General features: G+C 42.7%; 2 protein-coding genes and 1 long non-coding RNA gene across 5 annotated transcripts; 2 read left to right on the top strand and 1 right to left on the bottom strand.

The window, feature by feature from the left end:
- Positions 1-1,054: 1,054 nt before the first annotated feature.
- On the top strand, positions 1,055-17,527 carry LOC118317897 (low-density lipoprotein receptor). 2 transcript variants are annotated; one of them, XM_035647010.2, is made up of 13 exons: positions 1,055-1,207; positions 1,871-2,005; positions 3,803-4,183; positions 6,382-6,501; positions 6,746-6,871; positions 7,599-7,770; positions 8,761-8,976; positions 9,683-9,801; positions 10,021-10,160; positions 10,947-11,088; positions 11,265-11,462; positions 12,762-12,925; positions 15,993-17,527. In XM_035647010.2, the coding sequence occupies exons 1-13, from the start codon at positions 1,156-1,158 to the stop codon at positions 16,026-16,028; spliced, it is 2,001 nt and encodes a 666-aa protein (XP_035502903.1). In that variant the 5' UTR covers positions 1,055-1,155; the 3' UTR covers positions 16,029-17,527. The 2 variants fall into 2 exon arrangements, with proteins under 2 accessions (XP_035502903.1, XP_047192625.1); XM_047336669.1 differs by lacking the exon at positions 15,993-17,527 and adding an exon at positions 13,190-14,085.
- LOC124850918 lies at positions 10,547-23,090 on the bottom strand. Of its 2 annotated transcripts, none has more exons than XR_007031975.1 (2): positions 22,884-23,090; positions 10,547-12,893 (listed from the first exon to the last, which is right to left on the bottom strand). It is a non-coding gene; the product is annotated as an uncharacterized LOC124850918 (long non-coding RNA). The 2 variants fall into 2 exon arrangements; XR_007031976.1 differs by lacking the exon at positions 22,884-23,090 and adding an exon at positions 14,082-14,217.
- LOC118317898 (potassium voltage-gated channel subfamily V member 2-like) lies at positions 17,687-21,937 on the top strand. The gene is made up of 2 exons (XM_035647011.2): positions 17,687-19,718; positions 20,793-21,937. The coding sequence occupies exons 1-2, from the start codon at positions 18,456-18,458 to the stop codon at positions 21,075-21,077; spliced, it is 1,548 nt and encodes a 515-aa protein (XP_035502904.1). The 5' UTR covers positions 17,687-18,455; the 3' UTR covers positions 21,078-21,937.
- Positions 23,091-23,112: the final 22 nt, after the last annotated feature.

The following is a 23,112-nucleotide window of genomic DNA, read 5'->3' as shown; positions in this document are numbered from 1 at the left end:
GTGTACATGGTACAACAACAGTGTCTTTGTGTCTGTCACTATTTCAGAGTTCAGAGGACAAACACTTCACCTACAAGACATAAACCAAGTTTAATAACACCTGATGCAGAGGCATCTTGTACATTTTTACAATATCCAGCTTGATAGAAATATGTCTTTCAAAAGGAAGACTGTCAGATTTTTTTAATTTGGTAACTAATAAACTATACTGTATATAAAAAATATTTTGGTACAAAATCTCACAATCATTAAAAAAAAAAAGTGTTTAGGAGGAGAAAATGTGTTTATTGCAAAAGCATCATCATTGCAACACCCACTCTAGACAATAATAGACAAATAAATGAGGTAGTAACATTTTTCCATTCATGAATATATGTTTTTTCGGCCAAACTTTGTTAGAGTACAGTTACAGTATATACGCACACAAAAAATGCCAGTGCCAGGGAAACACTTGTAAAGTTATTGAAGATAAATCAGAATGAAGAAAGGAAGAGAACAAAGAAAGAATGAATGAATGAGAAATTACAAAAAGGGCATATTTTCATAGTTATGTATCATCAGTCCATAAGAAGTTTCAAACAGAATAACGTCAGGTGTCTTTTTGTTCTTGCCATATTGATGTAGATATTGATTATTTTTTTAAGTCCAAAATTTGGTTTTTGATTCTGTCCATTTCTTCTCATCAATGTGGAATTTTCGAAATAATAAAAATCAGTTGTTTAACGTAGAAAAATGTTTTTATCCTGAAGCTGAATTGTTTGTCCTGTTTTTATTTTAAAATATTCCAGAACATCCAGGTTTACATACAGTGATTAAAATAAATAGATCACATATATTGTTTTATCAACCAGTTCGAAAAAGGTTGCAAGAACACTTATTGTGTAAGATTCATTCTAAATCGCTCTAGTGTGTGTGCCCGCGCGTGTGTGTGCGTGTCTGTGTGCGTGTGTGTGTGTGTTTGTGTTTGTAGGTTTTTTGTCTGGGTCTATCTGCTGCAAAGTTCTCTTTTACTTGATTTCTGAAGCTTTGTCATTCATAACATGTGCAGGTTGACAGGGAGGCGCGGCTCATTGCGTCATCTCTCCGCGACCGCGTGGCTCTCAGCAGCAGCAGCAGCAGCAGCAGCCGCCGCCGCCGCCGTGGAGGACAAACAGCATGGGACACCTTGGAGGTTTCTTTCTCCTGCTCGTGTCGGTTCACAGTCCGGGTGAGTTGTTGGGTGGAGGTGTGCTCGGCGTGTGGAGGAGGCAGAGTTTAATGTTCAGGGTTTAGCGGAGCTCAATGTGTGTTTACTGTGCGAACTGCAGCGAACTCTGTCGCCTGCTTGAATGCTTCCATTCCATACAGTTTCACTGTGCTTGTTTAATTTCCGTGCAGTTATACAATTGCTCAAATTACGTATGAAAGGCTCAGTTTAGAGTTGTCTCGTTGAGTGCAATTAATATAAATTGTTATCATAATTAGTTATTAGTAAGTGATTATTGTTTTTAAGGCGTGCCACGTTAGGCAACATGAGCAAAGCAGCAGTGAAAACAAATGTTCGGCCTTACGCTGCAGGCTCTATGGCACCACATGACTTACAAAACCAAACAACTGAACTGAAATATGCTCTCTTTTTGTTTGTTTTTTGGAGAATGCAACATATCAAACGTCTTTAACAAAATAACAGTTATCTCTTGGACTCCTTTCCACATGTCATCACAGTGCAAAACCAGAGAGTTTAGTTACACACGTTGTCGTGTTTTTCTGACTTTCCTTCTTCTGTCCCCTCATTTTGTTAATCGTCTCTCTTGTGAGGCCTTTTGATTGTTTACCTTCTATCCACTGACATCCTGCACACTGACGGGGAGCCGTGTATGTTCTGTATCAGGTGCTGCGGGTCACTATCTGCCCGCCTGCCACGAGCAGCTGGAGTTCAGGTGCGGCGATGGCTCGTGCATCCCGAGGCCGAGGTCGTGTGACGGACGTGCGGACTGTGAGGACGGTTCAGATGAACGACACTGCAGTAGGTGCCACGGTGACAACACCGACGACAACAACGCCGTTCCTGCTCTGCTCTGAGCCGTCGAACGGCGTCCGAACTAAGACACCGTTTTCCTGGGCTCATATGCCCCCTTTCACTGACAGTTGTCGCCTTATGCAACGTACAGTTCTGTTCACTGGAGTGAACCCTAACCCCTGATGATTTTGAGTCTAGACTCTGGAAGAGAGAGAAGACCACAACCCGGGTATCTTTCGAAATAGAAAGTCCTGAAAGATGAAACATTTGCTGATTTGTTGAGTTAAACATTAATTTTAATGATAGAAAAAATCTTCATCTTAATTTCATAATTTTTTTTTTTTGCCATATAGGATATTGTCCTTAATGTCTATGCTACAAAGATATTATCTGATGTTCTGCAACTGTGTGGGGAAAAATGCCACTGCAGAGTTTTGTTATATAACCCTGTTGAGGGTCATTGGGATCTTTGATATTGAATTCCTAAGCGACTTACTTTTCAGGAAAACCCGTGAGTTGCACAGGAAAAGAAAAACCCTGCAGGCCAAGGAGATTTAATATGATCTGTAGGTTAAAAATAAATATTGTTGACGTGATTAAAAGCTGCAGGTATGAATCATGGCAATGTTGCTTTGAGTTTAAAGACATGAGACCTGGACCTGACAGACGACTCTCTGCCAGGAAACTGCAGCAAGTGAACTAGATCAACATTCCTCTCTTTAGAACCACTTAAATCAGCTAGACAAGAATTTTAATTTGGATCTGCACCAAATTGCACACACTTATAGATGTTAGTCCCCTAAATATCCCAGATTTTTTTCATCAAGATTATAGACCGTTAATGAAAATGGACGTTGTCACCCTGTCCGCTGAGTGAAGCCAATGCAGAAGTGCCTGAAACCTGTATTCTCGTAAATGACCAAGAGAGGGCGACAAAGACATCCGTTTCTATAGAGGTCTATGAGAAATGATTCTAATTCTCACTTGATATTTAACATCAGTAAACATTTTCCTGAGAAGTTTATGGTCTCTAGAAGCTAGAGGTCTCAACCTCTCGTTACAAGTCTTGTTCTATACAACACAATGTTCATCTTGTACGTTATGGTCCCATCTGGAGTCAAATAAATGATAAAGAACTCAAAAATGTGATTCAGTGAAATCAGTAGATCTTGAGTAATCCTGCTTACAAACGGCAATGTTAACATTTCCTCCTTTGGCGGAGGAAACAATATTATTCATTTTGTTGCTTGGAGTTTCCATGTGTTAGATCAGTTCAGTTAACAGCAGGTTGGAGTTCAGTCCCTGGTTGAGGAAAACGCACGTTCCTGTGACTTACTGTTCAGAAAATAAGTTGGTCAACAACTTTCCGATTTCATTTGTTTAGTTTTGTGGGCAATTCCATTTCTCCTTGAGTAATGTTCAGTCCCTACGAAGCAGCTTTAGCATGTCCCAGCATTCACTCACACACACTTTCCTCAGAAAATATATTCACTACTGATTTTGATGCCGCTCTTTCTGAAACTGGATTTATGAGACAAAATGAAATGCATTTCTGAATAGAAATCAGAAATGAAGCAGATAAAACTGAGTTATCCCTCGATGTGTGGTATCCTAATGTTTCTGCTCATGTGAGTGGTCGGAAAAACAAAGCTAACGTTATAATATAATATGACATAACGTCACAAAGTGTGTTCTGTAAACACAAGATAAAAATGTCATTTCGGGTTGTATCGGTAGTGTAGTGTTTTGGGCTCTTGAGGTTCCTACAGATGTAATTAATCCTGTGACCGTCACTCTTCACAGGTCATGTGTGGTGTAAGAACGATGAATTTGCCTGCAGCAGCAGCAGGCGGTGCATATCTTTAAGTTTCGTATGCAACGGCGTGGACGACTGTGGCGACGGGAGCGATGAAGATTCCTGCCAGAACTGCACCGCCGGGGTCTTCTCCTGCGGCGCGTTTGACGTTTGCCTGCCTAGACACAAGCTTTGTGATGGACGGACGGACTGCAAGGATGGGCGGGACGAGACCCAGGAGTCGTGTGAGCTGACCCGGCCGCGCCCCCAGACTTTTCCAAAATGCGCAGCGGCTGAGTTTCCCTGTGGGAACGGGCAGTGCATCCGCCAGACCTGGAGGTGTGACCACTCACCCGACTGCTCTGACGGCAGCGATGAGGACAACTGTGGTGGGTGATATTTATATTACAGTATCTGGGGGAAAATGTTAAAAATGCCTAAATGAAAGAAATGGTGCATAACAACAATTGACTAATCCTGTTAATGTGCTTTATTTATTTGGCAGATGCTTTTATACAAGCTCTTCAGGTCACCGAGGCCTAAATGCTCTTGTGGCTTCGTTCGGAGCAGCCGGGTTCTAAAATCTGGGAAAAAGTCCAATGCCTTGGGTTTTTGAATGAGCAAACACTCATGGGCCTAATGTTCAGTTGTATGCACACTGAGCAGCCAGCAGAGGGCAGTATAGTATCTTGTCTTATTGCACAGAGGATTTACAGAAACGCTGCGGGCGTCTTGGTCGGTAGGCACATCCACACGCTCCTCTCCGTGTTAAACATGGTCATGAACTAGTTTATTTCTTCTGTCAGTGACCAGCAGGAAACACAACAAGGTGATCTCGGTCAACCTTTATGGACTTAAACTATTGTGATAATCCAATAATTGTTCTAGTCATAAATGAAAAGATGCTGCCAATTCTCTGGTTCTAGGACACAAAAAAATTTGAGGGGGTCCCTTTGCACTCTAATGAAGTGGGGTCCCGAAAGCAGTTCTCAAAGACATTTAGTTAAATGATAGATAGATAGATTCATTTTAAATCATATATATATATTTATTTATTTATTTATTTTTCTGTCCTGAAGTGAAAATGAACATCACCAAACCGTTTTTTTGTTGACATGAACTCTGACATTTTCTGGAAATTTTCCAAGGGAGCTGGCAGGAAACGTTCCAGAAAATTATCACATAATCACATAAAGCCCCTCCAGAAAATGTCTGGAAAAAAGTGTGGACGTCAGTCCAGTTTAAACACCAACTGGCTGATGGGAAATATACAAACCCATCAATCAGTTAAGAGAGAACACTTGTGATTCAAACTAATAAATTATGGTTAACCACAAGTTCAGAAAACATTTGTTTTTAAACTGCTATTTGCCATCTGAGTGGAAGAAACCAAAGGGTATGCCTTTCCATTATTCAGGTCAAGTTTATGTATATAGCACAGTTCATATGACAAGCATCAGTGTGCTTAGGGATGTTGAGCTGAAGGGGTTAAAACTTGTAGGTTGTGATAATAAGCTGTGACAGCAGTGACAATGCCTTTGATTGTGTGACGTGTATTGTACAGAATAGACTGGGTGTGCTATTCATAAGTCTTTTACAGCAACCACAAAAACAATAAAAAAACAATGTACTGTATGTTCAAGTGAGCCTGGAATGAAGGTGGAGAAGGGATGGTTTCATTCCTTTGATTAGAAGCACATTGATTGCTTCACTTCATGGACTAAAGAGCAGTCTGAAACTGGACTGGTGAGTTTTCAGTCTGCGACATAAAGTTTGTAAGGTTCCCGTGTTGTCCCAATGTCCAAGGGGAGCTCGTTCCACCGTCCTTGAACCAGGGCGGCAGACAGGCGGGATTTTGTCGAGCGGTGGGGCAAGCCACGAGCAAGTGCTTTAATAATTGTATCTTTATAATTTTATCTCATCAAACTCTTCCTTCTTTTTTTTTTTTAGAGCTTCAACATCGAATAATCGATTAGTAATCGATTACTTAATTAATTGCCAACTTTTTTGATAATCCATTCATTGTCAAAAAGTAGTTTTTATGAAAAAAGTCCAAATTCTCTGATTTCAGCTTCTTAAATGTGAATATTATCTGGTTCCTTACCTCCTCTGTGACATTAAACTAAGTATGTTTGGTGTTTGGACAGAACACAACATCATGTTGGAGGTTTGGAAACACGATCGTCATTTTTCGACATTTTTATGATAGTTTATGGACCAAACAACTAATCGATTTTCTTCGTTGCTGTCTGAATGAATGAATCCCTGCAACGGTGACCCTCAGTTGAGGGGTTGCCCAGACACACAGATTTCGATGTAAGGTTGGATTTTTTTTTTTGCAGCTATTGTAAAGGAGAGGATATGTACAAACACACATTTACATCGAGAACATTTAGCCTCAAGGTGCTGTGCAGCAGCTGCTGATCTTATTGCATGATCCTTATTGACATATGGATTGAAAATGCGGATTTAAAAGTTGTGGTTTACACAGGACTTAAGGGCCTTACGTCTGTCATACTGTATTGACAAATAGCACGGTGCTTTGTTGTATGACACCGCTGATGATGTCCCTTTTTTTTTCCTGCAGATCAGAACGAGTGTCGGGTGAATAATGGAGGCTGTTCTCATAGCTGCGAGGACCAGCCGATGGGTTTCCTCTGCCGCTGCCCTGAGAACATGCGGCTGGTCGGGGACAGTCAGTGTGAGGGTGAGTGGAGCATCTTGACTCCTGCCACGTTGATTTTCACACCATGGCCAGTTATAAAAATCTGCCCACTCTTCAAACGTCAAACATTTCTTCAAGGGCGTTATAGTGTTGTATTATTAAATATCTTTGTGAAAGTGTATATACCCTATTTTAGATTTTTGTTCAGTACACTTTTTTTTTCGTAAATAAAACTTGTGTGTGACAGTCACCGGAACTCTTTTATGTTATCTGTTCTTTCATCTAGAGGTTGACGCATGCCTGGAGATAGATGTGTGTGACCAGCTGTGTGATCTTGTGAACGGCAGCCTTGCCTGTGACTGTCACGAGGGCTACAGCGTGAATCCGACAACCAGCGAGTGCAAAGCCAGGGGTGAGAAACAGAGGGTGTGTGTGCACCTGGTAAATAGCCTCTGACAACGCAAATGTTTAATATCACGCAGAGCACCCAGGTTTGAATTAGTTAATTCATTCGTAAGGCGTGTCGCTGGCAGACAAAATTCATAGCACTGTGTTGGCTCCAGACACATCGCTGATTCAACCGCGATCTTGTCCCCGAAAGCACTAGATAGGAGGCAGAGTGCACATGTACAAGCCTGAAGTACAGTATCCATGTCTTTTCCCACCATTTGTATTCTATCATGTGTCATGTAAGAGGTTTGTTCACGTCCGTAACCTAATGTGTGGTACGTCCCATTTAGTTAGGATTTTTCTGGTACAAACATTGGCTCATTCCAAACATATCGACTTACATCAGTTCACCAGAACCCTCTGAAAGAAAAAGATTGATTTGATTCTTATAGTTCTCAGGAGTCTACTTTTTCCAACGTGGTCCGATCATGCGCAAAGGAACTTCTGTTGTCAGACGGGTTTTCATCATCATTCCCTGACGGGTTATTCTGCTTCCAGTTACAAAGTATACTACATCTTGGAGAGCACGCCTCGTCGCTAGAAAGAAAACTTTGTCTAGTCAGTCAGATCAGCCTGGCAACAACTTAGATGTGGGAGATGGCATATGATACACTCTGGTGTGTTTTATAAATCTATTTGGTTGTTGTGGTTGGTGTTGTTGTAATTGTTATTGTTATTGTTTTGTCCAGGAGACGAGGCCCAGCTCGGTTTCACTTCTTCTCAAGGAGTGCAACTGATGAGTATCACTGGCACAGAGTACCGGGAACTGGCCCCACATTTATCAGGACCGGGGCCCATGGCGGCCTTGGCCTCCAACAACACACTGTACTGGGCGCGACAAGGACGAGGCTCCATCTACAGGTAGTGGAGCTGAAGCTTCTGCATCGATCACACACCTCGTCTTTTACCAAAGCCGAAGGGGGGGGGTGGTCCACAAACTATCGATCCAGATAAAGTAAACCCCTTCTTGGCAACTGGCTCGCTCATGTACAATTGTTTTTCCCCATGAACAACATGGCTCATTTTCAGGAGATGTTGTACACACATTCATAGCCAGGGCCCATTTGTTCAAGAACTTTAATGTTGAGCAGAATGATTTGGATTTGGACATTCCATGTTTTTCCTTTCCAGGATTAGGTTTTAACTTTGTGCCAGTTTTGCAAAGTAACATTAGATTGGATCACTCCGATCCAGACACAAACTTTCTATGATCACCATGTCTGTTTTACTGTCAGTCCTTGTTGAGTGCCCTGCGTTGGCACTGCATACATTCTTCTTCTGACAACTCCCTAGCATTTACCTGCCAAGAAAGTCTTTCTGATCTCACATTTCACCCAGTTAAGCTTCATGCTGCAGTAATTACACCTCAGAACATTCTTTATGGCCACTGAGTTTTGTTTTTATGCCACTTAAAATTTTTGTGATATTGTTGTCTGAACCCTCAATATAAACAAAACCATGGAAAAGGCGGAACCTTTGATCTGATGAGGTTGGAGGATGAAAAGTCACGGGAACGGTCATGTTGATATAATTCATACGACTGAAGATTAAAGACGTTAACGCATCATAGTCCATTGGATTAATCCTCTGGGGAGCATGAATGCCTATACAAAATTTCATGGCAATTCATCCAGTAAACAGTAAAGCTGGATTTAACTGTCCGTCTTCCTCTAAACCTTTATCCTTCAGTTGCAGCTTTTTTTTTCATAAACACCATGTTTTTTTTCATAATGGGAAAATATGAGTGGACCTGATAAAGAAGCCACATTCAGGATTGGTTAGATCTGAAAGTTGTACTCTGAGCACCGTGTTCATTTTATGGATCGTGTGTGTTCTGCCTGTTTTTCTCAGGGTCTCCATGGATGGAAAGCCACAGGACGCCACGTTAGTGCTGAAAGTGAAGGGTTCTGTGTCGGGCTTGGCTGTGGACTGGATCCACCAGCTCCTCTACTGGACCTGTGTGGAGAGTGGTTCTGTTTACGTCGGCCCGCTGGACGGTCTGACACAGCGTCGGCTCATCGCAGGGCTGGACAAACCTTCTGCTGTGGCTGTGGAGCCTCTTCAAGGGTAGAACGACACAGGAATTTACTTTTGATTTCCATTAATAGTGGACGGCATAATCAAGAAGTGAGGTGTTGCCTTGTGTTTGAAACATCTCCTGAGTCATGTTTTGTTGGCTCATGAAAACTATGTGGGAGGAGGCTTAAAGACAAACAGTATCTGTAGTTATAAGACCATCTGAATGTATATTTAATCTTATTGATGGCACATCATTGTTGCCCCATGGTCCATGGTCTTAAAATGACAGATATTGTTTGTTTAATGGCTTCTTCCTGGGTTTGTATGAGCAAACAAAACATGACTCCGGACAGGTTTTAATCACAAGTTCCTCAATTATCATGTATTGAAGCAGGAGAGGCTACATAGTACACACCGTACTGTAGCAATACCTTTACACATGATGTTAAATTGCCATTTATGCATCTGATGAGTGTGTGCACATTCTGTTGTATACTACCTGCCCCTTTTGTCTCAAACACAATATGGTTCAACCATGTCAGTTAGGGTTTTAGCTCATTTATTGTATTTGTCTGCTTTTTCTTTGTAAAAGCTTCTTCCTTTTTTTGGGCCAACTCTGAGGGGAAACAAAATACTTCCAATAACTTTCCTGTCTGGTTTTCAATGTGCAAGAAGTACAAACTTAATAAAGAACAATTAAATAGGTGATTTAAAGTCTCTCATCACACAGCGTGGCTGCATTTTGTTTCATCAGGTTGCTCTTCTGGGCTCAATGTGGCAGCTTTCCAAAGATCGAGAGAGCTGGCTTGGACGGCAGAGACACAGTTGCCCTGGTCACTTCCTCAATACACTGCCCGGTTGCCCTCTCTTTGGGTATGTTCTCATATACATATATATATGAAACTTTTGAATCTCTGTGGAAATTGCAGATCTATATTTTCCTAATATGAATTGGTATAGTAAGTTCAAAGATGTTGAACATAGCTTCCCACTATGTGTGTGTGTGCGCGCGCTTTTGGACTGCTGAGTCCCTCAGTATTACCTTTTTATTTTGCCTATTAATGTGTTCACATTTCCCCCCTCCCCATACAGATTTACCTCGTCGGCTGCTGTACTGGGTCGACCAGGGAATGAGGAGCATCTCCAGAGTAAATCTAGAAGGTCGTGACCGTAAAACAGTAGTGGAGTCAAACGGCTACCTGGACCGACCATTTGGACTGGCTTTGTTTGAGGTGAGACAACATTACATCCTTGTGGTGTGCCACATTACTTTCACCCATGTGCATACAGGGACAGTCTGAAATCTCCCATGAGCTGAAATAAAGGGTTAAACGTTGTTGAATAAAAGGTAAATGGGATATCTCTATCTCTTGACACCCTTTGTATATTTGTTGTTATATAAATCAATACTGAACAAATGTTCCAGTGAATTTGATATGTTCCCAGAGCCTTTACCTCACTGCTGATATAACAATGAGTGCTATAAAGCCCGGGTTCAAAGATTAACATGGACGGGAATCCAGGAGGAAATTAACTCTTTTTCTTTTCTTTTCCTTAACTCATGCGGAAAACTGGGAGTTCACTTTACTTGAACTGTCATTCAATAGATGGATAGAAATACAATTAAAACTTTATTCATACAACACATTTCAGAACAAAGTCGCAAAGTGCTTTAATTGGAGAAAAAAAATTGACTGAATGGAAGAAATTAGGCTTTAAAAATAGAATAAAATTGAGTACAATATTAGGTAACATTATAATTGAAAACAAAAACTGCTGTTGGGGGAAAAAAATGAATTAAATATTTTTTGTAAAATCTTCTTTTTAAGTGTTTTCCTTAAGGAAGAGAATTGATCACGGCACGTTTGTTGGGCCTCAAGGACAGAAGGTGCAGTTTGTTGAGAAACGCTAAACATAACCAGTTACCATCCTTTAATTTCAACTTTAAACTGAAAATCCCGTTTCTCAATGTTGTTGCGAAGCTTCTCCTGCTAAGTCTCTTTCCATTTCGATTTCAGGGTTTTGTATATTGGAGTGAAGAAGTTACGCGCTCCATCTGCCGAGCAAACAAGCACAATGGCAGCCAACTTCAAACACTGCTGACGAATTTGACCTCACCGGGCGGAGTGGTCGTCGTTCAGCCTGTCCTTCAACCAAATGGTAAAAAGCCCCTTTCTGCGCATGCTACGTCTCAGACTTCACGATAACTGTTGCTGATTGGTAAACCTTTGTGATCAGGCACGTACTTCATGGAAGGTGCTATAAATAAAAAAGGTAATCGCCACCTCAAAAGTCACAGATTCCTCTCAACTGACTACGTTCTGCTGGTATCTTAGGGCCGTCAGTGTGCGGACGTCCTGGGGAGGTGTGTCGGCACGAGTGCGCGGTCCACCTGCAGTCCGAGAGTCCAGAGTTCACCTGCATTTTTCCCGAAATGGGACAAAATGAATCTCAAGAAACTCCTGCTATCTCTCGCACAGTTCATGCTTCCAGTTTGTCCGACCCTACATTTGCTGGAGTCCTCTCTCTGATCAGTAAGACCTTCTTTTCCTACAACAAATAAAACCCTCTGTGTTTATCTTTCTTCAGTAATGGCAACATAGCACACTACTGTTAAAGACCACTCAGGGGCCCCCTATTACCTGACTCAAGAGCTATGTAAACCATTTGCCATCGCCACACAGTGAAACCTGACACCCCAGTGCTCCCACTACAGTCCTCCTTCCTTTAAAACAGTTTTCTCCATCGGGCAGTCCAAGAATAAATAGATCAACAGTATACAGAAAAGAACAAGGTATAAACAACAAACGTATAAACAATTTTTACCGACGAGCAAGCATCTCCTCACCCGTCAAATTTAACCGTAGCAAATCTAAATTATAGATGACAATATTTATCAATTGTAAATGTAATTATCTCCATCAGGCCCGTTTAGGCCCTGTGACGTAAACTTATAACTAAATATTGGTTCTAATGAGGATAAGCCAGATAAGTATTCATAAATAAGGATGTCATTTTGTTCCCGCTTATTTCATGTTGTTACAGCTTTCTAGCTGATCCTAGCCGGTCACTCCCAGATGATTCATGAACATGCAACATTCAGGGTCTGTCATTTATACACTAGTTAACAGATGTTGAGCAACTGTTTCCACACACGGAGATGAAGGCGCTGTACACACTGTGAGGCGTTCCAAGTGTCTAACACACTGTGAGGCGTTCCAAGTGTCTAACACACTGTGAGGCGTTCCAAGTGTCTAACACACTGTGAGGCGTTCAAGTGTCTAACACACTGTGAGGCGTTCCAAGTGTCTAACACACTGTGAGGCGTTCCAAGTGTCTAACACACTGTGAGGCGTTCAAGTGTCCAACACACTGTGAGGCGTTCCAAGTGTCTAACACACTGTGAGGAGTTCCAAGTGTCCAACACACTGTGAGGAGTTCCAAGTGTCTAACACACTGTGAGGCGTTCAAGTGTCCAACACGCTGTGAGGCGTTCCAAGTGTCTAACACACTGTGAGGCGTTCAAGTGTCCAACACGCTGTGAGGAGTTCCAAGTGTCCAACACACTGTGAGGAGTTCCAAGTGTCTAACACACTGTGAGGCGTTCAAGTGTCTAACACACTGTGAGGCGTTCAAGTGTCTAACACACTGTGAGGCGTTCAAGTGTCTTACACACTGTGAGGCGTTCCAAGTGTCTAACACACTGTGAGGAGTTCCAAGTGTCTAACTTTGCTGAATAAATCATGTTAATTTGAGGTTGTTAAAATAGGACCAGTCTGTGTGTCTTCAGGTTGTTTTTTTCACAAGTGTGTGTTTTATTGTTTGTTTTCCAGTATTTCTCAGTTTGCTGCTGGTGGGAATGGCCGTGTGGTGGTGGAGAGAGGATTTCAGGCCATCCAGGTCTCTCGCTGTGCAGAGTTTCTCCCTCAAAGAGTCTCGGGACCCGCTCATCGTCCAGGGGCCACCTGTGGATCCAAACTCGTGTCAGTATCTGAAGGTAATATTTGTCAGTACAGTGTTATAAAACATTTATATGATTTATTAATTATTTAATATAAGAAACTCCAGTAACAGGCTTGTGTATTGTTTATTTGGGCTCCTTGGTTCTAAATGCGGGGTCAGCTTTTCTACGAAAGCACTCTGGTGGCTCCCCAGATAAAGCTTGACCACAGCTTGACCACAGCTTGACCGGCTGTCTTCAGGTTAAAGACTTATAGCTGTGCGGTGTGTCGACTTAGCCCTGTTTTTCGCCCCCTGCCAGGATACTCTGCTTAAGCTGGACTTGGATGGGGAATGAAGAAAGTGTGACACAGACAGACAGAGATAAAAAGTCATTCAGCTGATAGAGGATCCTCCATGACTTTATTACAGCAGCGGGGTATCTGATGACCGTATGTGTTGATGCCTCGCACTTTGTTCCCTCCACTCAGCTGACTTTTCACGACCTGCCTTACTCTGCGTAGGTACTTGGCTGTGGTGTCTTCATGGTTTCCATTTGCCTGCGGGAACCAAAAGTATTCGTTGCTGACGTGAACATCCGCTTTGTTGCATTCTGGTAGTTCAAACCCGTCAGTTGTTCTGATCATCTTGCCTCTCTCTCTTTGATACCGTCCCACTGCGCTTATCTAGTTCGAATGACATCAGCGATGTGGTTGCTGTCGATCCTGGTGATGTGGATCGGTGAGTTGATGTCTCGATCGATCCTGACAGACGGCTTGATGTCATCCATGTAGAGGGGGCGGCCGATGGTTTCTCCACTTCGGAACCTGTATCCGTTGCCACTCTTTGTGATGATCTGACCGAGGCGGTTCAGGCCTATGCCTTGACTCTATTTCTTGGATGTCTGCCATCGTGATGGTCACTGGGTATTGTTTTGAGAAGTGGCTGTAGTCTGCTCTCAGCTCCACTAGCCACTGAGCATCGGAATTATTATGATGCCTCCTTTCCAGTTGTCGCACAATATATTGTCCCAGAAATAACTAGATAAACAATATTATCGTCATTTTAAGACCATTTTTTTGATACTGAATCATGTGAGCTCGCTTGTTGCTGCTGCAAGTCCTACATGTTTTGTGTCGCTGCTGAGAGAAATCTCACCCAAAGTTTACACTTGCGTTTAGGCCTCAAACAAAACAAGATATTTCAAGACGCACCCTTTGGCTGTGAGCGACTTCCTTGTGGTCTCATTGTGGTTTCCCTTGGCCTGATAGCTGTGTCACTTCTCTCCCTGTTGCATTGATCTTGGCCTCTTGGCCTTCTCCTCCAGGGGGGGGATACTTCTCCTTGTTGCTGATGGTGTTCATCTTGGACACTGTTGCTGTAGTGTATATCAGCTTGTTGCTCTCAGTTATGGTCCCAGTAGGGATAGTTTGTAGTGCTGCATTCACATTTTCTAGCAGATTTTCAGAAGGTCCTTTGTCACCTCTGTAATCCGCCTCCAGCTTGGTTATGATCATCAATCTCAGGTCAGCTGCCCTTGTGTGGGGCGTAGTACAAAGCTGTGTTAAGGAGTTGCCTCTGAGGTGTGGCTTTTATCACATATCGGTGACGTGACAGTGTATTTTTTTTTTTTACCCTCGGAGTAATAAATTCTTTTAAGGCAAGTGCTCAGATTGTACAACGCAGCGTCTCAGTTGCCACACAGTTTGAGTTTGTGGCTACAGTTGCTATGATGATGTGCAAACAAAGCCGTCGGTGTAAACAACAAAAATCCCTAACAATCACGTCACGTTTCTTATCAAGAGGAATGTTTGTTTTGAACTTATTGTTCAACGGTCAGACCAGCTTACCGTGTAAGAGCTGCACAGAGTCAATTCAACAGAACCAGAGAGGAATTTTCTTTGTTAGTGTCATTCATTTCAATTTCAATCTGTGTGTATTCAAGTTGGGGAGAACAAGGGATATACTAGTTCTTTTAATGACGCAAACGAGGTGTTTATCATGCGTATGTGTGATGTCACCAGTCCAGATACAAATATGGAAAATCAACAGAGCTCCACAAAAGCCCCAAATAAGTAGCCGCCTCTTGCACTCTTTGTTTTGTTTGATAGTTCAGTTTGTTTTATATCCATGTGGCCAAAATTCACTCTACACATAAATATAATTTGTATTTATGACATACATTTTAAATATCATTGACAGCATCAAAAATGCCTTGGAAAGAGCCGTTTTCTGTTTAAAATACGTTGGTTAAACCAGAAAATACAGTTGATTAAATCCGCATTAAAAACATGATTTCAAATTTTGTATACGTTCAAACGCAGCAGCCCCACATACAATTGCGAGCAACCTATAAAGACTATGTGTACAGTAGTGCATGTATTTCTTTTTTTGGTAATTGAGTGATGAAACATTCCCAACTGACCCCTGCTGTTCTGTCATTTCCTCTCCCCTTTTACCACATTTCCTGCCTTTGTCTCCTCGAGGGGACGAGAAACATTTGATGCTGCAGCAATTCAAGTTTCAGACTAACAAAGGAGATAAATCTTTCCCAGTCAATTCACATTGTTTGAAATTTATGTCTGTTAAGTGTCAGTGATGAAGTGATCAGTACAGGTGTGTATGCCTGCACATAAGTAACAAGAAACTGTACCGCAGAAATAACAAAGCATTGAGATGAGATGAAGTATATATTCATAGGTGAAGGATGAAATGAACAGCTTATTAGTCATTTTCATGCAAAAACGAATGTGTCTTAGCCTTTTAGATTCATATTTTCTGTTTTTGAACTGAATATTTTGGGGTTCTGGACGACACAAGACATTTTAACATGTCACCTTTTTTTTTTCCTTTTCTTCTAAATTGACTATTTTGCAGTTGACCGTTGGCCAAACAAAAACGAGATGTTCAATGACTTCACCTTTCTCTCTTGGATATTGTGATGGGCATTTTCTGGGATTGTTGTTTGTTTAGTTTGGTTTCATTGAGAGAATAATCAACAAATAAATGAATTATGAAAATAAAAGTTAGTGGCAGCCCTATTCTAATCCGTGAGCTGTCTTCAGGTTAAAGACTTATAGCTGTGCAGTGTGTCGACTAAGCCCTGTTCTTCGCCCCCCTGCCAGGAAACTCTGCTTAAGCTGGACTTGGATGGGGAATGAAGAAAGTGTGACACAGAGACTGCCAGCAGACTGGAGCTTCACCTGGTGCATCTCAAACCCCTCGACAGAACGACGAGACGACACAAACCCAGCTGATCGCCCCATCGTGTCTCTGGAGGTTCAATCTCCGAAGAGGTGACTTGGTGGAAAATAAATGAGATCAGAGGAGGGAAGAGGGCCTTGGGACACACGGTGCTGTTGTACTTTCACTTCTGGAATAGTATTACATTTAGCCGTGGTACCTCAATGTCTGCTTGTTGTTGACGACGACCATTGTGCAATTTATTTCTGAAAGCTGTGAACAGCAGTAAACAAGCATTTAATCTATTTCTTTTTGTGTTTTGAATATGATTACAGATTAAATATTTTTAAATCCCTGTTTTCAAGCATTTTGCTCAGCAGGTTGCCAGTTGTGTTACAGCCTGAAGGTGTCCTAAGACTACCGATGGAAAGATAATGTGTTAAGATAAGAGGTGAAATGATAAGTTGACTAATCAGAGAGTTAGTTGAAAAGAAAATGGAAAAAAGAAAACCCCTACAATGTGTTATTAAGCTAAATTTGATTTTAGGGTTGAAACTTTTGAGTCCTTTGACATTTTGGGAGTTTTATTCCAATATACGGATACTGTCTGTCTGTCCCGCACATGTCCTCGATGTTCTACATTTCTACAACACAGTGGATTATTGAAAATTTAAAACTTGGCTGTAGTGATTAATGCAACATCGACACATCTATTCATTATGTCTTGCAGGCTAAAGTTAATATAAAGTGGCCTTTTGAAGTTCAATTGATAGATCAAATCACAAGGTTGAATTCTACTACTACCTGCCCTGGAGTAGCGGCACAGTAACATCCTTTGGATGAATTCATCCATCACAGCAGGGTTTGTTATGTTTGCCACAATCGTTCCAAGTACTACTGAATATAATTATGAGCTGCTGCTGCTTTTGGCCTCCATCACCAACGAGAGAAAGTGGTGGATTTATCTCTTTTCTTGAAGGGGATTAATGATCAACAGAGAATAATGACCCAATGCTTTGCAAATTCGAGTCTAGCTTGTTCAGTGGCAATAATACTGTACTGTAGTGAGTGTAAGGAGTGTGAGTAACAGGGTTTAGTTTTGATACCTCTGAGAGCGTTGATGCTACAGTGGGAACAAATTCCTGGTTTATCTTGTTTCCTCGTGCCTCAAGCCTGGCTAGTGTTCGTGTGAGTGTTTTTTTGTTTAAATGATTGACTTGCCTTGTTGAACCAAGTCATGTTATTAGTGTTCTTTTTTTTTTGCAATAGCCTCAAGTAAATGTATTTTGTTGAACTGATAAGAATCTGCTTTCCTTAGTCGAGAGACAATTGTGTGGGTGACCTTCAAACTGTGTGAGTTTTGTGGTTGATATTTATTCTTAAGGAATTTATTTTATGTGCGGCTTTACAGTCAGTGTGTGTTTGCACCATGTGTAAATCTGTCAAAAGCTGTAAATGAATTAAATGGATAATTTCATGTTTTTGTTTTTTCTTCTCTTGCATATTTGTGTCCATAACCAGTGACGTCTTTGTGCGTCACATTCGCAGAAAGAGATGTGACAAAGACAAACAGAGACACGGATGGCGGATGTACAGTAGGCACTTTAATTATCCATAGACATGAGAGAAGAGCTTTTACAGGATTGTTTTATTGATGTCACAGTGAAATCACAGAGGCCGTTTTTTTGACACAGCGTAAAACTACATGAACTGAACAATGCTTAAAAAAAAAGGTCCATGACTGAGTTCAACTGCCAACCCCTACTGTGTGGAGCAATATGATATATTCATATTTGGAAATACATTTCGCAAAACAATCACCACAGGTGCTAGGAAACCACAAAAGAATCATAGAAGTGTTTTTGAGAACAGTATGATGAAATGAAAGAAGACGGAAGAATGGAAAAGGGGTAATTTTAAAAAGAGGAATAAGAAGAAAAGATACAACATAAGGCCCCAGGTGCCTTTTTGTCCTGTCACTTCAAAATCCTTGAATCAACTTTGTTTCCTAATGCACACAGACACAAACACACACACACAAAAACAAACAACCTCCTATATTTACAACCGCTTAAGGAAACTTGGAAGGGCACCAGTGAGATTAAATGGATGAAATCCCTGTTGCCTGCGCTTGATCTCTTCGTCTGAAGAATCCGTTTTGTCACGTTTTGCAGTCGCAGTCAGAGAGAGGCTTTTCCTTCGACCCAGACTTCAGCCTCGGCCACAATTGAGCAAGCAAAACAGGACATGCCATGTCCTGGTCTACCGCTTCCTGCGAGACCTGATGCAATCTTTCTGTTGATTCAGCAATATGCCATGTGTCGCTAGATTATTGTTCCTGTTTCTTACATTTTGCTTTCTCTTTGTGCAGCGTCACTGATTTCCTGCGTCCAACTACATTCGAGATGGCTTCAGAGCAAGCTGGGCTTCAGCGATGTTTGCAGAATCGCAGGTCCACCATCGATTGCCTCTCAAAGGGTGTGCAGGACAACAAAACGTTCCCTTTTTCTCAGGAGAAAACAGTCAAAGCGTGGAGCTCGCTGGAGAACCTCGACAGTCCTGGCATCAAAGCAGAGCACCCTGAAGCTGAGGGAAGACCTAAGTGGCAGATGAGCATCAGCGTTAATGTTGGAGGGAAGGTTTTTCATATTCCCACACGGTGTGCCGTTAAATATCCCGACACCCGCATAGGCTCCCTGGCTCTCTGCAAGGACCAGGCAAATCTTCTCACACTGTGCGACGATTACTCCGTACGAAAGGGCGAGTTCTTCTTTGACCGTGACCCTGCCTTCTTCCACCACATCTGCCATTTCTACACAAGCGGCGTTCTGTGGGTCGTACAGGAAATGTGCCCCGTCAACTTTGAGGAGGAGATTGCGTACTGGGGCCTGAGCCTGAAGGACACTCAGCGCTGCTGCTGGATGGCGTTCGAGGAGAAGGTGGATGAGGTGAAGGACAAGCTGAAGGTGGAGAGGGAGCTGATGGCCGAGATTGAGGGGAGGCACAGTGACGAGTCCTTCCAGGACATGGTCTGCGGGGACGTGAGGAGGACTCTGTGGAACGTGGTGGAGGATCCGTACTCTTCGACTCTGGCGAAGGCTTTCAATGTGCTCTCCAACCTTTCCGTGCTCTTCTCTATCGTGGCAATGGCTCTCAGCACTGTGGGGGAACTTCAGATATATACAGTGAATGGTAAAACACACATGGAATGGGTGGAGATCGTCACCATTGTGTTCTTCACCTTTGAATATTCAATCCGCCTTGGAACGACTCCTGACATCACAATGTTTTTGAAGAGTGGACTCAATTTTGTGGACCTGGTGGCAGTGATGCCTTTTTTCTTCCAGATCATCTTCGAAGCCTTTGCTCACAGCGAGGACGCGAGTGCACAGGGGGACCTCGGAGCCATGTCTCAGGTCAGCGAGCTCAGTCATGTCCTCAAAGTGGTCAAGCTGATGAGGGTCTTTCGAATTTTGAAGCTGGCGCGACACTCAACCGGCATGAGAGCGTTCGGGTTCACGCTGCGGCAGTGCTACCAGCAGGCCTCCTGCATTTTGCTCTTCATCGCCATGGGAATCTTCACTTTCTCTGCCCTTCTGCATTCAGCCGAGAGGGAAACTGAGGGATCTCCCATCAGCAGTATCCCATATGCCTGGTGGTGGGCTGCAGTGAGTATCAGTAGCTAAACATACTCAATTCCCTGCTCCCGCTTTTAGACTTTGAATTCCAGAGGTTTATAAAACACTGCATTTGTGTATTGTCCACTTGAAGGTGAACATCTGTGTACGGGTCAAAATTTCGGATAGTCAGTTCAGATATGTTGCTGGTAAACTCCCCATCCAACGGTGCATCGTATGTCCCAGAATAAAACTACACCAGGAGTAAGGAAATGCAATCACTGCCATAAACCAAGTCTCAATTTTGAAACCCTCCACCTTTGCATGTTTCTTTCACTTCAAAACCACTCACTGTATGCAAGCGAATCCTTCTGTTCCTTCTGAAAAACAGGGCGCAATCTCAAGCAACATGAATCATTCGCCTGGATTTTAAACCCTCAGGGAGGAAAATGTTTCTCGATAAGTCTGAATTGGACCACACGGCAACAAAGAATTATGACTGGGCCCATTTGAAACTTGTAGCTGCGTGACACTCCTTTGTTCGTGGCATCAGCAGACATGTTGTTATCACCAGCTGGAGGCACGGGTGGGACATTCCCTCCCGTGGTAGCACATCCCCGTCTGCTCACAGCAACATGGCTGCGCAACACCATGTCTGTAAGCTGTAATTGTGGATCGCAAAAAGTAAATCAAGACAGTAAAGTGATTAAAAAGCTCACAAATAAAATGAGTTTTCTTCCAACCTCACCACAGAACACAGGTATGTGCTCATGGCTTCCCCGTGAAAGTACTGATAAAACCCTGCCAGCGCCGCTGGCAATTTAGTTCCTCCTGAAGAAGGAGGAACTAAATTAACGTGGTGAATGTTGTGGAGCGGCCATGGATAAAAATACACTTTGATTATTGTTTTCAGAGAAGAAACAGAAAGTGGTCTTCTGTGTGGAAGTCCTGTGTTTTGTAACCCCACCTCCTCCTAACCATTTCTTTTTCCCTCATTGCTGTTACAATACCTAACTTCCTCCTTCGGTTGCCGCCAACAACCAGAACAGGCTACCTCACAATAGACGGATGACGACTTGGCTCATTTCTGACAGGACAGTAAATTTGTTCATTTTTCTCTCCAAGGTCAGCATCTCTACTGTGGGCTATGGCGACGTGGTTCCCGTCACCGTCCTGGGCCGAATCGTGGCCTTTGGCTGCATTTCATTCGGTATCATCCTGAATGGCATGCCTATCTCCTTCCTCTTTACCAAGTTCTCTGATTACTATGGCAAGCTGAAGGCCGAGGAGTACAACACCACCTCAGTGAGGCGGCGCCTTCGGCTCAAGAGGCGCCTCCGACACAGAGTGGACATGTGTTTCCATCCCTCAGGCGAAGACAGGGCCGCCGCGAGCGCCCACGCCGAGTGACTTTTAAAAAACGATGTGATGGTTCATGTGGGTGTGGACATGTTGCTTGGTAAACTCAGACAACAGAAGGGGAAACCAGGCAGGATGTGGGGTGAGAAGGAGCGCAGGAGGAGGAAGTTGAGGTCCCTTTGCACAGAAGCATTGTTGATGACCATGGCGTGTGTGAACATGACGGACACTCTACACAGACTCCAACACCAAATGATGACTAGCAAAGCAGCGTAGAAAACATTCTGTTCACATTCAATTCTTCTCATTTGTAGAGCTGTGAGTAACTTGATGACATGCTGAAATTGAACTCGGCTGTTTCAAGTTTGTCTGCTGTCTGCACGGTGCCGGACAGCACTTCAAAACAAGGGGAGAACCTCTCCGAAACACCAGTGTACAACCACAAGTGAAGATATGGTGTCACATCCCTGAGTGATGTTTGTGCATTTGTGCTGACGGAGAATTGTGACTTTGCACACTTGAAGTGTTGTATGAATCACTGGTGTACTTTGCACCGTGAGCCGCTCCTCGTGCCGCCGCTGCAGCACGTCTGTCGGTGAGCAAAATCCACTATCACAAGGTGTTACACTTCAAATCTAAATCCAAACATTTGGGAATGGCCTGTCGACAGTGAGGAAACGCTCCGATAACAAGAATACATTTGAGTTCATCACGTACTGTATTGGAGCATGAGAAGGAACTTGCTTCTCATTGTTTTCATTCAAATATGGATTTTTTTTATGTTGTTTTTCCGTTTGGGTTGAAAGTTTCTTTAATTCATTGCGGGTTCTTTGCCTGTTTTGTTCATTTTATCTTGTTGTTTTTTTTGTCTTGTTGTTTACATGAAGTAATAAAACATGAACTCATGGTAACACTGATATCTGACTGCTGGTTTGTCATGATCTGGTAGAAAACACCCCACTTGAGGTTTCTTGAGTAAATCGCTACTATTTGAAAGTCCTGCCACAGAAAACCTGCCACTCCTTCTGTCTGTGAGCAGACAGAATAGTATTTTTTATTCGACTGATAATATTTGGAGTTGCGACGTGACATTTTATGTAATTATCTAATTTTATTAAAACACTGCACGTGTTTTATATGTAGAAAAAGTAATGGTAATTTGCAATTCTTTGTGAACTGTCATTTTTACACTTAGGTGTGTGTGTAAAGATTAAACAAGCACGATGTAATTGATGATGTTTAGAGTCGCTGGTCTGTGGATTTTGTCACCGTTTGCCTGAGACGGTGAAGCTGGTTCCCAGCAACAAACCTGCCCTGGGTCATGAGTGGTTGGTTTGGGGAAGGTGTTCTTAGCACGCTGTGTACCAGTCAGTCATTTAAATGCCTACCCTACGACATATCTGAATAATGTTATCATCCATCATCTTGTCAAAATGGACCGGATTGTCAAGATGGAACTGTATTTCAAGATTCTCATAAATCTTGAAAACAGAAACTGGGTGTGAAAAGTTGGTAAGTGCAGCGGGCGACTACTACGATGAGTGGGATCACTATACAATGTCAGACATTAACAGAGAAGTGAGTCAGAGTTACGGTTGAAAGAACAATGGAGCTCAGCTCAACCGGATTCGTGGGTCTGAAAATAATAACTCATAGGGCTCGACGAGACATTTTCCTAGCCTTTATCATTGTGATGTCATCATAATGTCCTCAGCCAGGCCCGTGGCCAAAATTCTATAGCCGCAGACCATGGCACTGTTATTAGGTTTCCAAGTCGTCGTGAAACACATGCATTTGTGTGCGTGTGGATGTATCTGTTGCTATGCGTTTCTCTAAAGACAATGCGAAAAAACTCACAATCTCAGGCATCGTCATGTTTTTTTATCCCGTGTAGCTGTGTAGCTCTAGTTCCTTTGGGTTTGCAGCATATTCCTCTGTGACTGCAAACGGCTGCTCGTGGTGGCTGTGAGCAGTTTGCCCGTGTTGGTGTGTGTGCAGTACTTGGAGAGAGAGAAAAATGTGTCACCTCGTGTTGAAGTGGCGCGCACGTTGAGGCTGAGAAGCACTCGCTCAGGCACTCGCTCAA

This window comes from Scophthalmus maximus, chromosome 13 (genome assembly GCF_022379125.1).
Source record: "Scophthalmus maximus strain ysfricsl-2021 chromosome 13, ASM2237912v1, whole genome shotgun sequence".
Taxonomy (NCBI): domain Eukaryota; kingdom Metazoa; phylum Chordata; class Actinopteri; order Pleuronectiformes; family Scophthalmidae; genus Scophthalmus; species Scophthalmus maximus.
The sequence above is the reverse complement of the archived record's forward strand: the minus strand, read 5'-3'. Positions and strand labels throughout refer to the sequence as shown.

Coding starts and splice junctions, on each gene's coding strand:
- LOC118317897 (XM_035647010.2), top strand. CDS start 1,156: ATGGGACACCTTGGAGGTTTCTTTCTCCTGCTCGTGTCGGTTCACAGT. Junction 6,502..6,745: donor CGGGGACAGTCAGTGTGAGG/GTGAGTGGAGCA, acceptor TCTTTCATCTAG/AGGTTGACGCATGCCTGGAG. Junction 10,161..10,946: donor TTGGACTGGCTTTGTTTGAG/GTGAGACAACAT, acceptor TTTCGATTTCAG/GGTTTTGTATATTGGAGTGA.
- LOC118317898 (XM_035647011.2), top strand. CDS start 18,456: ATGGCTTCAGAGCAAGCTGGGCTTCAGCGATGTTTGCAGAATCGCAGG. Junction 19,719..20,792: donor ATGCCTGGTGGTGGGCTGCA/GTGAGTATCAGT, acceptor TTTCTCTCCAAG/GTCAGCATCTCTACTGTGGG.